We start from the raw sequence: 14,875 nt of genomic DNA, 5'->3' as shown, positions 1-14,875 counted from the left end.
CTTCAGAAGAAGAAGAGAAATTTATTGAAAATAAGAGAAAAAAATATATATGTTAAAGGCATTGTGTCATTTATTTTTTACTTTTATTTTAATTTTTATTTTTTTTTAAAAAAAAGCTAAAACTTGAAGACAATTAATGAATTAAATTAATCTGCACATTTGATGCAAATGCAGACAGACCTAACTCTTTACCGCTGGAGCTAGTTTGGACCTTGCTCACAGAGCCCCATTTGTCAAATCTTTATGTGATAATTTTGGAATGTTTCTTTCAATCCCAGTGATTCTGGGATTTTATTTTATTTATTTTTTAATCGTGACATACAGAACTTCAGGATAGTGGTAAATTTAGGTTGATACGATTTGTATTTATTTATGAAAATATCAAAACTTTTTAAACATGTCAAAAAAAATTAGCAATTTTTAAACTTAAAATTTCTTAGTCACTTCATTAGGGGACAGAGGAACAAGGGTGAGGTTTGTTGCCACTGAGGCTGACACAAAGAATAAGGGGGAAAAAAAAAAAAAAAAAAGTCCCCCCCCTGCAGGCTACACACACCTAAAAACAACGCACTAAACCAATTTAGCTTAGTGTCACATAAGAGGCAGACAGGTCTGGCTTCCAGTTCCATAGGTCTGGCTTCCAGTTCCTTCATATATTTTCTATTTTACCTAACTTTTGTTTCCTTCTTCTTTAAGATTGGGAAACAGAGCAGAATGAGCTACTTAGTCCTTGGGTTTGGTTGAGGCCTAGCCCATTCATGGCAGGCCACACCCACTCTTCCTTCAGTCAATCAGGCGAGCAGATCTCTCTCACGAGATCCTGCTGTTCCTGCCTCTTCCCTTCCTTTAGACGTCTCAATCTTCTACAGCTTCAAAGAAGAAGCAAACTATCAGCTCGTCACACCAGCTGTCACCATTTTCTCCAATACTATTGGCCCCCAGCCATATCCTACTCTTAAGGAACAGGTTGGTCTGCTCAGGGCCCAACACGATCGGTGCCCCCAACACTAGCTCTCCTTATAACTTCTTATGGCATGTCTATCTAAGAAAAGACCATGCATCATTCATGCCAAAAGGCTCATATTCCCCAGCCTCCCGCCTTGGTGCCTCATAGTGCAAGTTCCCGCAGATTAACCAGTCGCAATATGTGCTTGATTGCTGCCTCCTGCAGTCCAAGAGCCCTCTGCAGTCTGTGATGAGAGCATGCCCCCTCAATGGGCTGTAGTTCTTTCCCACTTTGTGACCGCAAACGGCTTCTCCTTTGGATTCAGGGAGCAAAAGATTTTGGTTTTCCAATCGTGTTTGTTCGCAAACAGATCTATCTGAGGTTGTCCCCATCGGTCGACAATCTGCTAGAATACCGCTGGATTCAATTCCCATTCTCCTTGGTTTCAAGATGTGTCAACTTAGAAAATCGGCCTTTACGTTCTCCTCTCATATACAGCGCCGAGAGCGTGAATAAATGACTCTCCGCAAAACTAAGGATCTGATCTGCTACTAACATCAGAGGAAGGGATCTGGTACCCCCCTGACAATTGATGTAGGCGACTGTCGTTCGGTTGTCCGACATTATCCAGATGTGATGACCCTGAAGAAGAGAACTGAACTCTACTAGCACATTTCTGACTGCCAACAGCTTCCTCATGTTGGAGGAGAGACCCGTCTCGCTGTCCGACCAGAGACCTTGTATAGAATGATCTCTCAGGTGAGCTCCCCAGCCTTCTGTGCTTGCGTCTGTCGTAATCGTATCTGACACCTGGAAAGACCAAGGAACCCCCAGAGATAGATTTACTGGATTCATCTACCAGTCCAGCGAGTAGATTACTAAACTTGAAAGGGATATTCTTCCATCCAGGCGACCTCTGAGACGTTTGTCTGCTGTCAGGATCTCCTGCTGAAGACGTCTGGAATGGAACTGAGCCCACTGAACTGCTGGGATAGAAGATGTCATCGTACCCAATAGAGACATTGCATTTCTCAAGGTCATGGATGGATTGCTGATTACGCCTGATTTGAGGGAACTGATCTTCAATTTCTTGTCCTCTGGCAGAAGACAAGTCTGGTTTTCCGAGTCCAAAATGAGACCCAGGAATGATTGAACCTCGTTTGGTTCCAGTCTCGATTTTCCTAAATTTAACATCCAACCCAGGCCATTTAGACTGGCCATGACTTCCGCCAGAGCCAGTGCGCAGAGTTGTTTTGATCTGCCCACCACTAAAAAATCGTCCAGGTAAGGGATGACTAGGATATCTTTCTCCCTTAGATGCGCTGTAACTTCCAGGATAATCTTTGTGAAAACCCTTGGAGCCATGGAGATGCCAAAGGGAAGAGCTGCAAACAGAAAATTGCCTTGTGCTTGCCGAACCGTACAGCTACCCTCAGAAACTGTTGGTGTGCAGGAAAGATTGGGATGTGGTAGTAAGCGTCCTTCAAATCGAGGACGCACATATAACATTCTGGAAACAACATTTTTATGGCCGATTTTATTGATTCCATCTTGAATGGCCTGTAAATTAAATTCTTGTTCAGCTTCTTCAAGTTAACAATGGTTCTGAAGGAGCCATCTGGATTCTTTATTAGGAAGAGAGTTGAGTAAAACCCTCTCCCTTGCTCGGGTACAGGTGTTTCTACTAGAACCACCTTCACAACCAGAGTGAGTACTTCCTGTTGCAGGGCCATCTGCTCCCTTAGGCCTCTGGGGGCTGAAATCCTGACTGTGTTTCTGGGAATGTTTTTGAACTCCAACTTCAGCCCCCTCCTGATTATCCCTAAAATCCGAGCACTGGATGAGATTTTTTTCCCAGGTGGAAGGAAGTGGGACAACCTTCCTCCCACCTGGAGAGGTCCGTCACTTAGGGGCTTTCTTCTTCTCAAAGGATGGACACCCGAACATGAAGCCTCTGTTATTCGGCTTCCTGTTTCTCCAACCACCCTGGTCTCTGGGAAACTTGCTCTGATTGTATTTCCTCTTCCGAAAGGAGCTCTTATATCGGGAACAGACAAAGTAGGAAACCCATGTTTCTTGTCCGCGGCCTTATCCAGGATGTCATCTAAGGCCTTCCCGAAAAGAAAGTCCCCTTCGAAAGGGATTGAGCAGAGTTTAGATTTCGACTGCACATCCCCTGGCCAGCTCTTGAGCCATAATGCCCTACGGGCTGCATTAGAAAGATTTGCTGACCTGGCAGCCAGCCTAACTGAATCTGCCGATGCATCTGCAAGGAAAGCAGCCGCCCCCTGCAAAAGAGGAAGACCCGACAGAATTTTCTCTCTAGAGACATTCCGTTTGATCTGGTCGTCTAACTGTTGAAGCCAGATCATCATAGACCTGGCGGTGCAGGTGGCTGCCACTGCCGGTTTCAGAGTCCCTGCTGAGGACTCCCAGGCCTGTTTAGAAAAGACTCCGCCTTTTTATCAAGCGGATCTTTTAGGGTCCCCAAATCCTCAAAGGGCAGTGTGGATCATTTCGAGGACTTCGCGATGGCCACATAAATTTTAGGGGTTTTGTCCCACTTAGCTGCATCCTCCTCAAAAGGGTATCTTCGCTTAGAAGAAGAAGGCAGCTGGCCTTTCCTCTCTGTTTTTTTCCACTCCCTATCTATAAAAGAGTCTTGATCCTCTCGTTAACTGGGAATGTGCGTCTCCTCTTCTGATCTAAGCCCCCGAACATGACGTCCTGAACTGTTCTGGGACCTTTGGCATCGGCAATACCCATAGTCACTCTAATAGCCTTGACCAATCTTTCAGTATTGTCCACCGAAAAACAAGGCCTACCCCCTCCATCATCATCCAAAGACTCTGATGCAGACGACGAAGAGAGGTCAGAGGGGGAAGGATATTCCCTTGTGAAACTGGACTCTACTGATTCCTCCGAGTCCAAGGAAACCCGTTTCTGCTTCCTCCTCTTACGAGAGGTCAAGTTCTTTAAGGAATCCCTGACCTCCGTCTGGATTAAGGTTTTCAAATCCATAGAAAAACTAGGGGACTCCTCTGCTATAGTTTTCTGGATACAACCAGAGCAAAAGGTTCTTAGCGTAGGAGCTGGGAAGGCTAACTTTACATAATGCACACTCCTTATTCTTATTCTTGGAACTACTTTTTTTTGGTTCCTAACAACCAGAAAGAAATGAAAGGAGAGAAAAGAGAAAAAACAGAAGAGCACATTACTAAGGTGAGCTTTCACAAAGATCACTCACCACACTGCCACTCAGACTAGGGTACCGGAGGCGGTGGTTGCCGTTCACATGAACGCTTCCATCTGGCGGAGGTGGATTCACGAGATTTCTTCTGACCGGTTCTGCCGGCACTCGTACGACCCCCACTGCTGTGGCTCTGATGATGGGAAGACTCCCGTTGCTCTGGTTGTCTCACATTTTGCTTGAGCCGTTTACGCTGCTTAGGAACTTGTGGCAGCTGCTGCGGGGGTGACAGCTGCTGCCCACTCATGATGATGGGGATGCAGACACCGCCATCTTGACTGCTTCCCATCCTTTTAAAGCATAAGGGGGCTCCACCTTTGGGCCCCGCCCCTTCGGGCAGCAGTGTGCTTTCTCTTTTAGCCAGATATATATATATATATATATATATATATATATATATATATCTATTTTTTTTTTTTTTCTTCTTCACTAAAATAAATATATATTTTTTTTCACATGCCAGCTGGCACGCTACGCCGCTGGATCCCACCTGCGCGTGCACAGACCCAGCAGCTCCTGGAACGCTTGCAAACGGGATGTCCCTGGAAATCGCACCCCGCACAAGCGCAGACCCGGGCGTCCGGCACAATCGTGCTAGGGCGCGACACGACCCCGCGCGTGCGCAGCCCAGACTTCCGGCGCGCTACATCACTGGGTGTGACGCGACCCTGCACGTGCGCAGCCCGGAAGGCCTGCCTGCCGGCACGCCCAGCGACTACCACCGTGCGTGCGCAGACCCGGCCGCAGGACCCAGCGCATGCGGGAGAGGACCCCGGAAGGTGCCCCCACCTGCACGCAGACCCAGGTACCAGCAACATGGGGCTGGGAACAGAGGACCCATCTGCTGCTTCGTCACGACCTCCAGGCCGCATCGATCCCAGGATCCAACTCCAGATCCCACAAACAGGTAGGCGAGGCACCACCTAGAGAGGCTCCCGTCAAGGACAGGAACCAAAACTGATGCGGAAGAGAGGTACCGCCTTTTTATTCAGTAGGTTCCTGTCCTTGGTGGTTGGATACCCTCTCAGGTGGTGCTGTCATGGGAGAAAGGAAAATAAAATTTTTCAACTAAAATGTTGCTTTAGCCCCAAATTTTCCATTTTCACAAGGAGTAATAGGAGAAAATGGACACCATAAGTTGTAAACAAATTTCTCATGCGCATGGCAATACCCTGTGAATGGAAATGGATACTGCTATAGTGCAGCCCTATCGGACTTTCCCTAGTCTGATCACTGGCCTTATACCCTGCAACACTTATGTAATTGTTATACTGGCAGGAAGTATGTTATACCCACCTTACAGCAGGGCCTAACCGGCACCCGCAGCTGTCAGACCCCATGGCTGTTTCTTTACCTAGGGTTGCCATGACAACCATTGGCACGCCACAATCACATCGCAGGGGTGCCAATGGAGTTAATGAGCATCCAAGGTGTTAAAACGAGGATACTAGCACTGATCGCAGCAGGTTGTCAGCTATAGTATAAAACTGAAACCTGCTGCTGATGGAGTCTGCTCTGCTTCTAGAGTATATTAGCTAAATTAAAAAATTAAGCAATTATCTGCTTTTATTAAAATTGTTCTATCAGTTTGATGCTGCAAAGCGTCTGTAGGTCCTTTTTCTAGCTTTGCAAAAAAATTATCAAATCTGTCAGAGCTCCTCAGTTCTGACACTCTTACTGCACTTGTACATAAATCTCAAAAGAGGAGAGAGGGGAAGATATCTACAGTCTCAGGGAGAACAGAGAAAACAGGCTATAGAAAAGATCTGTGTGTTCTCCCTGTGTTTGTGTGGGTACCTAGAGTACTCTGGTTTCCTCCTAAACTCCTAAAGACATAATAATATACACCAGCATATGAAAAAAAATATTTTTTGGATGTCAAAAGTAGCTTTCATTAGTAACATTTTCTCATTTTTGTTGCTTATCATTCTATTTTTGAGTAGTTTGGGTATGATTAAGAACCCCTGTTTGGTTCGAAACGCGTAAAGGTCTGCCTTACATATGGCGCTTTTTTAATGGAACTAATAAAATGGACGTTTTAACTTTACATTTCTTGTGATGGATACGGAGAAGGAGCTGGAGTTGTTTCTAATCATTTATCTGCTTCTCATATCTGGATTTGCTACCAAGGATTTCCGTGCACCAGTGGACCCTTATGGCATATGCTGAAATTTTCCCTTTTTTTCCTTATATACCTATAATATATTGACAGAAATTAAACTGGCAAACAGAAAATGTACAGCTAGTTGCAAAAGTATTCACCCCCTCTAGGCTTTTTACCTATTTTGTTACATTATAACCTGTGTTTAAATATTGTTGTAATCCGATTTGTGTGTGATGCATCAGCATTAAATAGTCTAAGTTGGTGAAGTAAAAACACACAAAATTTGAGCTTAGTTTAAGTTGGTATACATGCAGCACATAAATGCATGTTTCACAATGGCAATGAATCAGAAAAACCTATACGGATATCTCCGGTACCGGAAATATACGGACGTGTGAATCCGGCCTTAGTGAAAGGAAGTCCACCTGTGTGCAATTCAAGTGTCACACGGTCTGTCAGTATATACACACCTTTTCTAAAAGGCCACAGAGGCTGCAACACCATTAAGCAAGAGACACCTCTAACCACCAAACAACACCATGAAGACCAAGGAGATCTCCAAACAAGTCAGGGACAAAGATGTTGAGAAGTCAGTGTTGGGTTATGAAAAAAATCACAATCTCTGATGATCCCCCGAAGCACCATCAAATCCATTATCATCAAATGGAAAGAACATGGTACCACAACAAACCTACCAAGAGAGGGCCGCCCACCAAAACGCTCAGCTCAGGAAATGAGGGAATTAAATCAGAGACCAATGGTAACCCTGAAGGAGCTGCAGAGTTTCCAAGCAGAGACTGGAGTATCTGCCAATACGACCACAATAAGCCTCCATAGAGATGTCCTTTATGGAAGACTGGGCGGAGAAAAGCCTTTATTTACACACAAAAATTGTAAGGCTCGTTTTCATTTTGCCAAAAGACATATGGAAGAGTCCTCAGAATTATGGAAGAAGGTGCTGTGGTCAGATGAGACCAAAATTGAACTTTTTGGCCACCAAGGTAAATGCTTTGTCTGGCATCAAACTAACAGCTCATCACCCCAAGAAAACCATACCTACAGTGAAACATGGTAATGGCAGCATCAAGCCGTGGGTATGTTTTTTGGCAGCAGGGATAGGGAAAATGCTCCAAGATGAGGGGAAGATAGATGATGCGAAATACAGGGGTATTCTTAAGTAAAAACCTGTTTCAGTCTGTCAGTAATTTGAAATGGGGACGGAGGTTCACCTTCTAACAAGATAATGACCCGAAGAATACTGCTAAAGCAACATTCGAGTGGTTTAAAGGGGAAACATGTAAATGTTTTGACGTGGCTTAGTCACTGCCCAGACCTTAATCCAATTAAGAATATGTGGTCAGACTTCAAGATTGCTGTTCACCAGAGGAAACCATCCAACTTGAAGGAGCTGCAGCAGTTTTGCCTTGAGAAATGGGAAAAAATCCCAGTGGCAAAATGTGGAAAGCTCATACAGACTTATCCAATGTGACCTGCGGCTGTAATTGCAGCAAAATGAGGTTCTACAAAGTACTGAGTTTAGGGGGGTGAATAGTTATGCACACTGAAAAAGTTATTTTGACCTATTTTTTGTTTGCATCACAATAAAAAGAAAACCAAATGTTCACAATTGTAGGCAAGTTCTTTACATGAACTGAAGTCAACCCTCAAAAAAACAAGCAAAATGCCAGGTTGTGAGGTGCAAAACACAAAAAATGCCAAGGGGGTGAAAACTTTCGCAAGCCACTGTACAAATTTGGAATTCTTAAAGCAATATTAAGCTATTTGTAAAGTAAAAGGGCAAGAGGAAAACAAAGAAAAGCATTATGCAATACTTACAAGACTCTCTTCCAATTCTCCCCTTCTCATTGGCCATCTAAATATAAGGACGCAAAAACATAAGTGTTTTATTATAAAGAACTGAAATCACAACCAAACATTTGTAACTGAAAAACATACATTGTATATGTCACAGATTATATATATATTCTAACATATATTTCGAAATATATACTTTTTCTTTTTGTTAGGAAGTTAACAGGTTGGAAGTTTTGAAGGGTTATAAGTTGACCAGTGATTTCTCATTTTTAAAACATAATTTAAAAGACCATTATTTTATATATATACCCATACATATACACACACAGTTCACTTAGTGGAATATATATAACTTTCCTATTACCTTACGAGCGGCCAGCTTGATGCGTGGGGTAAAGCTGTTATTCATGGGTTGACACTGTGAGGTATAAAAACTTATAGGGAGGGAAAATAAGGTCAGAAGATGTCCCAGTGTCAGATGTTGTTCCAATCTGAAGGCACATAACCTTTACCTGTGATTGATCCAGTGTGGGATGTTATAATCATCGACAAGGCGAGAATCTCCAGAACTACTCTTATTGTGTAACTGCAATATAAAGCACACGTTATACATCCAGCTAAAACCAGAAAGCTACTTTTTAGACAAGAGGGACACTTCTTCCAGAAAATTACCTTGAAGAGTGGTACAGCATGCAGGGGCTGTTCTCCCATACACACCAGGTCAACGCCAATCCCTAGGAAGATACGCAATTTGAGATAAGTGATATATGTAACTACAATAGCATTATTCTGCGTGAGACTATGTTACATTCATGCTCATTTAGTCCATTTTCTGACAGTCTGCTAATTCTGAAAGTCACAACTTGGGTCATAAGTAAAACGGCATTAAAGTACAGAAAATCCTAATCTAAATTTACAAAGGTTTAGAGTGTGTGGATTATCTAGGTGAATCTTAACTCGGATGGACAATTCCATTGTCTAACATATTTCTAAGCCTTTCATCTACTACTTCACCCCTTCTTGATTTTAACAATGCCCCTCCCGCCTCTTTCTTGTTAGATTCCTTTACACTTCTTCTCAAGTGCCATGATCTCACTTTAATTATTTTCGCTAACCCAATGTTTCATTTGCCATTAATAATATATTTTTCCAACAAAAGTGAACAAATGTCCTTCTGCCTAATTAAAGGGAGAAAATGGTTAAAAAAAACACAACACTTATTTCTATTCCCTTGTGCTATATTCCATTTCAGCTTGGGAAATAGTTCAAAACACAGTTTAGACGACAAGATGCAGGTTTCCCAACCAATCACCATTTGTCTCTTACCATTATCAATCATGCGCTGTTTGGTTAGGATCATAAGAGAACGGTCCACTTGGAATACACCAACCCCTGGAGTGATGACTACTGACATTTGTCCTGTCCTGTCAAAGTTTCGGTTTATATAATGCTTGTCAAACACTGGGAAATAAAAAACAAATAAAAAACATGAAATAAACCAAATAAAACACATAATAGTCTTATAGGTACTTAAAATTACCATTAAAGGACAGATTAATAGCTTCAAGATAGTTTCCCTGGTCAGATGTGGAGTTGTATCCTGGAGGAAAGGATTCTGAAAACACAAAAATCAGTGAAATTCCATAATAATGTTTGATAATATAATAAAACTTTTAGACATCACAGTCTATACAATCGGCTACCTGCATTTTCCAGCCGAACCAGCACTGGATACTGGATGAAAAGCTTCTTCACAGTTACTAGTAGTGAGGTCCATTCTTCTCGCCTTTCATTCTGCACCACCACCCTGAGACAAAAGCAGAGAGGGTTATTTCTAACTAATGAACATATAGAAATCTAATAAATGGTAAACTAAAAATATTCTGTCTGCAATGAGATAAATGTCATATGTACAACCGCAATTACGTCCAGTGAAATCTTACATATAAATATATGGTTCACCCTCAGATGAAACAATGTAACAAGGAGTTATTTCTTGAGGTGTAGACTAATTATTGTAATTACTCAAACTAATTGTTTCTATATGTAAAATTGAAGGTAAAATTCTTCGGACCCCGGTGCCAAAGTGCAGCGACTCAGTTACTTACGCCCAATAATGTAGGCAGCTGGATGTAGGACACTTTATAATGTTTAGTATGAGTTCAGAGCAATAAGTCATTGGAGTTGTGTTTCCTCTACCAAACTAATACATCGCAGCACCAAAGTCTACTCCTCAGCCACTAGAGTGATCATATGGATTTACATACTTGTAGAAGTCTTCATAGAATCTGCCCTTGTGATCCTGTAAAACCGTGGCATTGTTGCGATGGGCTTCCGGAAATTCATCTAAAAATGGAAAAACATCAGACACATTAGCTGTAACTATGACAGAAGGAGACAAATAATCAGTACATAAAAATAAATGAAGTTATAAGGAAGAAGGGAAACCAATAGCAATGTCAGAATAGTTGGGCAAAGTAAATGCTATCCAATAGAAATAAAAAAATGTATTTTAAAGGTGTTACTATCTAGAAATGATCATAAAAGGGACGTCAACGTATCCCAGAGATGATTGCATATTTATTTCAATGAAGCGGAACCGAACAGGTGGCAACCTTCCCAAAGATAAGACTTAAGTCAAAGCTTTTCACAATGATCCATTAAAATTACAAGATTTTGGGGCGGCATATTAATAAATAAATTTAATATCTAAAAATATAGATATTGTGAGAGAAAAATATATATATCACTACATACACTCACACACAGTGGCAAATGATCTCTAAAAGGCCTAAAGTTAAAGATGACACATTTCCTTTGCATTTAGGCAAAATAATATTTATTTTTCATCCTTTACATTTTAAAAATTACAAAACGGAAAATGGGTCGATGCAAAAGTTTGTGCACCCTGCATGGTTAGTACCTAATAGCACTTTCTTTTGCAAGTATCACAGCTTGTAAACACTTTTTGTAGCTTGTTTGAGGGATTTTCATCCATACTTCCTTGGAAAATTCTTCCAGTTCTGTGAGATTCCTGGGTCATCTTGCATGCATTGCTATTTTGAGGTCTAACCAGAGATTTTCAATGATGTTCAGATTGGGGAACTGTGAGGGCCATTGTAAAACCTTCAGCTTGCGCCTTTTGTGGTAGTCTATTGTGGATTTTGAAGTGTGCTAGGCTGCGTGCCCACGTAGCGTTTTTCATGCGTATATGCTGCGGAATTTCCACAGCGTAAACGCATGGGAAACGCTTGGTAATCCGCTCCCCATGGTCCCCAAGGGGATTCCGCAAGTTCTATGCACAAGCTGCGGATTTTTCCACAGCGTTTATGCTGCGTTCAAAAATCCGCAGCATGTCCATTAATTTTGCGTTTCCGCAAGCGGAATTGCCTTGTGCAATGCATTAAAAACGCAAGGCAATTCCGCATGTGGAAAACGCGCGATAAACGCGCAATAAACGCATGCGGAATTCCGCATGCGTTTTTCCGGGAGAGGACTTGCAGAAATGAAGCAGAAATTTTCTGCTTCATTTCTGCAACGTGGGCACATAGCCTTAGCATCATTATGGATTTGTAGAAGCCATCCTTTTTACAACTTAAGCTTTTTAACCGATGGTGTTATGTTTGCATCAAGAATTTGTTTAAAGCGCACCTGTCAGCAGGATTGTGCTCAGTAAACCACATACACCGTTAGGTGGGCACTGTTACACTGATTCAAATGATACCTTGATTGATGAAATCCGTCCTGTGGTTCTTTTATAATCTTTATTTTCAGTTTGGAGAGGATATGCTCGTGCTTTGGGGTGGGCCTTGGTCGTGGAGCTTTATGTGGTGCTCTGCTTATGTATTCATCTGTATGGCTTCTGACAGGTCACTGTGCCTTCAGTCACCAGCCTACTATTTTAAATTCTGCATGTGTAATTGTGGTACAAATCCTGAAATTTACATGCAGCAAAATGGCCCCCCCGCCTGCGCAGCAGCATCTCTTGTTTGATGGAGGAAAAAGATATTTGCCTGCAGCAATATGGCGCCGCCGGCGGGGCAAACGAGAGATGCTACTGCGCGGGAGGCGGGGCCATTTTGCTGCATGTAAATTTCAGGATTTGTACCAATTACACATGCAGTATTTATAATTATGTAATGGTTTAAAATTACAGTAAATAAGTGTACAGATCTCTCAAATGGAGCAAATCCCGATGTACGCTTCACCTCACTGGCTTTCACAGTTCCTTGTGAAAGCCAGTGAGGCGAAACGTACGTTGGGATTTGATCTATTTGAGAGGTCTCTACACTTATTTACTGCCTTTTCATCTCATATTTCTGTTTTGCACTGACTGCACTATTGGCACTTTGTATCTACTTCTTTATAGACAGGCTTTACGCACTAGCGTTTTAATATATATCTGGTCTCTATTTATGTGGCTATAATCTACTTTGTACACATTTTAACTGCCTATTATGTACATAACTATACATTTGGCAAGGTTACTTATGGATTTTATAGGCAAGTTAGATATCAGTGCTCATACTCTGTTTTAAGCTGATGGAATAGCATTTAATTACGTACATTTGTATCCGTCATCTAGCATCACTATTTATTCATTTGTGTAAATACTCCCATTCTTCATATGTACTTCTTTATGTATTTTGAATTGTTCAATAAAACATGCAATTTTTTTATATATTTGAGTTACGTTCCATCTTTGTAGGATTTACAACCCTAAAGCATGATTGATCCACCCCCATACTTAATGGTTGGCGAGATGTTCTTTTCCTAAAATTCTGTGCCCTTTTTTTCTCCACACATACTCTTGATCACTGTGGTCAAAGAACTCTATTTTAACCTCATTGGTCCACAGGACTTGTTTCCAAAATACATCAGGTTTGTTTAGATGTTCTTTTTAATACTTGTGACGCTGAATTTTATGGTGAGGACGCAGGAGAGGTTTTCTTCTGATGACTTTTCCATGAAGGCCATATTTGTGCAGGTGTCTTTTAACAGTAGAATAATGTACCACAACTCCAGAGTCTGCCATCTTTCTGAAGATCTTTAGCAGTCAAGCGGGGGGGTTCTGATTTGCCTCTCTAGCAATCCTATGAGTAGCTCTAACTGAAATTTTCCTTGGTCTTCCAGACCTTATCTTGATCTCCACTGTCCTGTTAACTGACATTTCTTAATTACATTTCGAACTGAGGGATGGAAACTTGAAAGCGCTTTGCCATCTTCTTATAGTCTCCACCATTTTCATTTTCAGAGTGCTGGGCAGCTGCTTAGAAGAACCCATTGCTGCTGTTTTTTGGCACAAGGTTGGAGGAGGCTGGGTTTTATAAAGCAGGGAAATTTGCATCACCTGGCCTCTTAACGATGATAGTGCCACTGTGTTTTTAAGTTTACATATATGAGAAGACATAAGTAATTTAAATAGATATATACATATATCTACAGTACAGACCAAACGTTTGGCCACACCTTCTCATTTAAAGATTTTTCTGTATTTTCATGACTTTGAAAATTGTACATTCACACTGAAGGCATCAAAACTATGAATTAACACATGTGGAATTATGTACTTCACAAAAAAGTGTGAAACAAGTGAAAATGTGTCTTATATTCTAGGTTCCTCAAAGTAGCCACCTTTTGCTTTGATGACTGCTTTGCACACTCTTGGCATTCTCTTGATGAGCTTCAAGAGGTAGTCACCGGAAATGGTTTTCACTTCACAGGTGTGCCCTGTCAGGTTTAATAAGTGGGATTTCTTGCCTTATAAATGGGGTTGGGACCATCAGTTGTGTTGTGCAGAAGTCAGGTGGATACACAGCTGATAGTCCTACTGAATAGACTGTTAGAATTTGTATTATGGCAAGAAAAAAGCAGCTAAGTAAAGAAAAACGAGTGGCCATCATTACTTTAAGAAATGAAGGTCAGTCACTCCGAAAAATTGGGAAAACTTTGATAGTGTCCCCAAGTGCAGTTGCAAAAACCATCAAGCGCTACAATGAAACTGGCTCACATGAGGACCGCCCCAGGAAAGGAAGACCAAAAGTCACCTCTGCTTCTGAGGATAAGTTTATCTGAGTCACCAGCCTCAGAAATCACAGGTTAACAGCAGCTCAGATTAGAGACCAGGTCAATGCCACACAGAGTTCTAGCAGCAGACACATCTCTTCAACAACTGTTAAGAGGAGACTTTGTGCAGCAGGCCATCATGGTAAAATAGCTGCTAGGAAACCACTGCTAAGGACAGGCAACAAGCAGAAGAGACTTGTTTGGGCTAAAGAACACAAGGAATGGACATCAGATCAAAGCACATTTTTCCACTGGTCTAATGAGTCCAAATTTGAGATCTTTGGTTCCAACCACCATGTCTTTGTGCGACGCAGAAAAGGTGAACGGATGGACTCTACATGCCTGGTTCCTCCTCCATGCTTCACGGTGGGAGGTGTGATGGTGTGGGGGTGCTTTGCTGGTGACACTGTTGGGGATTTATTCAAAATTGAAGGCATACTGAACCAGCATGGCTACCACAGCATCTTGCAGCGGCATGCTATTCCATCCGGTTTGCGTTTAGCTGGACCATCATTTATTTTTCAACAGGACAATGACCCCAAACACACCTCCAGGCTGTGTAAGGGCTATTTGACCAAGACGGAGAGTGATGGGGTGCTACGCCAGATGACCTGGCCTCCACAGTCACCAGACCTGAACCCAATCGAGATGGTTTGGGGTGAGCTGGACCGCAGAGTGAAGGCAAAAGGGCCAA

The 14,875-nt window shown here is 42.1% G+C and overlaps 1 protein-coding gene across 10 annotated transcripts in view; it reads right to left on the bottom strand.

Moving 5' to 3' along the window:
* Positions 1–14,875, bottom strand: part of DEPDC5 (DEP domain containing 5, GATOR1 subcomplex subunit) — a 123,781-nt gene that overhangs the window by 71,025 nt on the left and 37,881 nt on the right. For all 10 annotated transcript variants that reach the window (XM_073673960.1, XM_073673969.1, XM_073673978.1 and 7 more), the window contains 8 exons: positions 10,383–10,461; positions 9,819–9,922; positions 9,656–9,730; positions 9,442–9,576; positions 8,788–8,849; positions 8,628–8,701; positions 8,480–8,549; positions 8,137–8,173 (listed from right to left, as the gene is read on the bottom strand). In XM_073673960.1, the coding sequence (XP_073530061.1) occupies positions 8,137–8,173; positions 8,480–8,549; positions 8,628–8,701; positions 8,788–8,849; positions 9,442–9,576; positions 9,656–9,730; positions 9,819–9,922; positions 10,383–10,461 (636 nt within the window). The remainder of the gene's footprint in view (positions 1–8,136; positions 8,174–8,479; positions 8,550–8,627; positions 8,702–8,787; positions 8,850–9,441; positions 9,577–9,655; positions 9,731–9,818; positions 9,923–10,382; positions 10,462–14,875) is intronic.

The sequence above is a fragment of the Phyllobates terribilis genome, unplaced genomic scaffold (genome assembly GCF_046119375.1).
Source record: "Phyllobates terribilis strain yellow unplaced genomic scaffold, ASM4611937v1 Scaffold_1__5_contigs__length_1240528914, whole genome shotgun sequence".
In the NCBI taxonomy this organism is placed as follows: Eukaryota; Metazoa; Chordata; class Amphibia; order Anura; family Dendrobatidae; genus Phyllobates; species Phyllobates terribilis.
The sequence above is the reverse complement of the archived record's forward strand: the minus strand, read 5'-3'. Positions and strand labels throughout refer to the sequence as shown.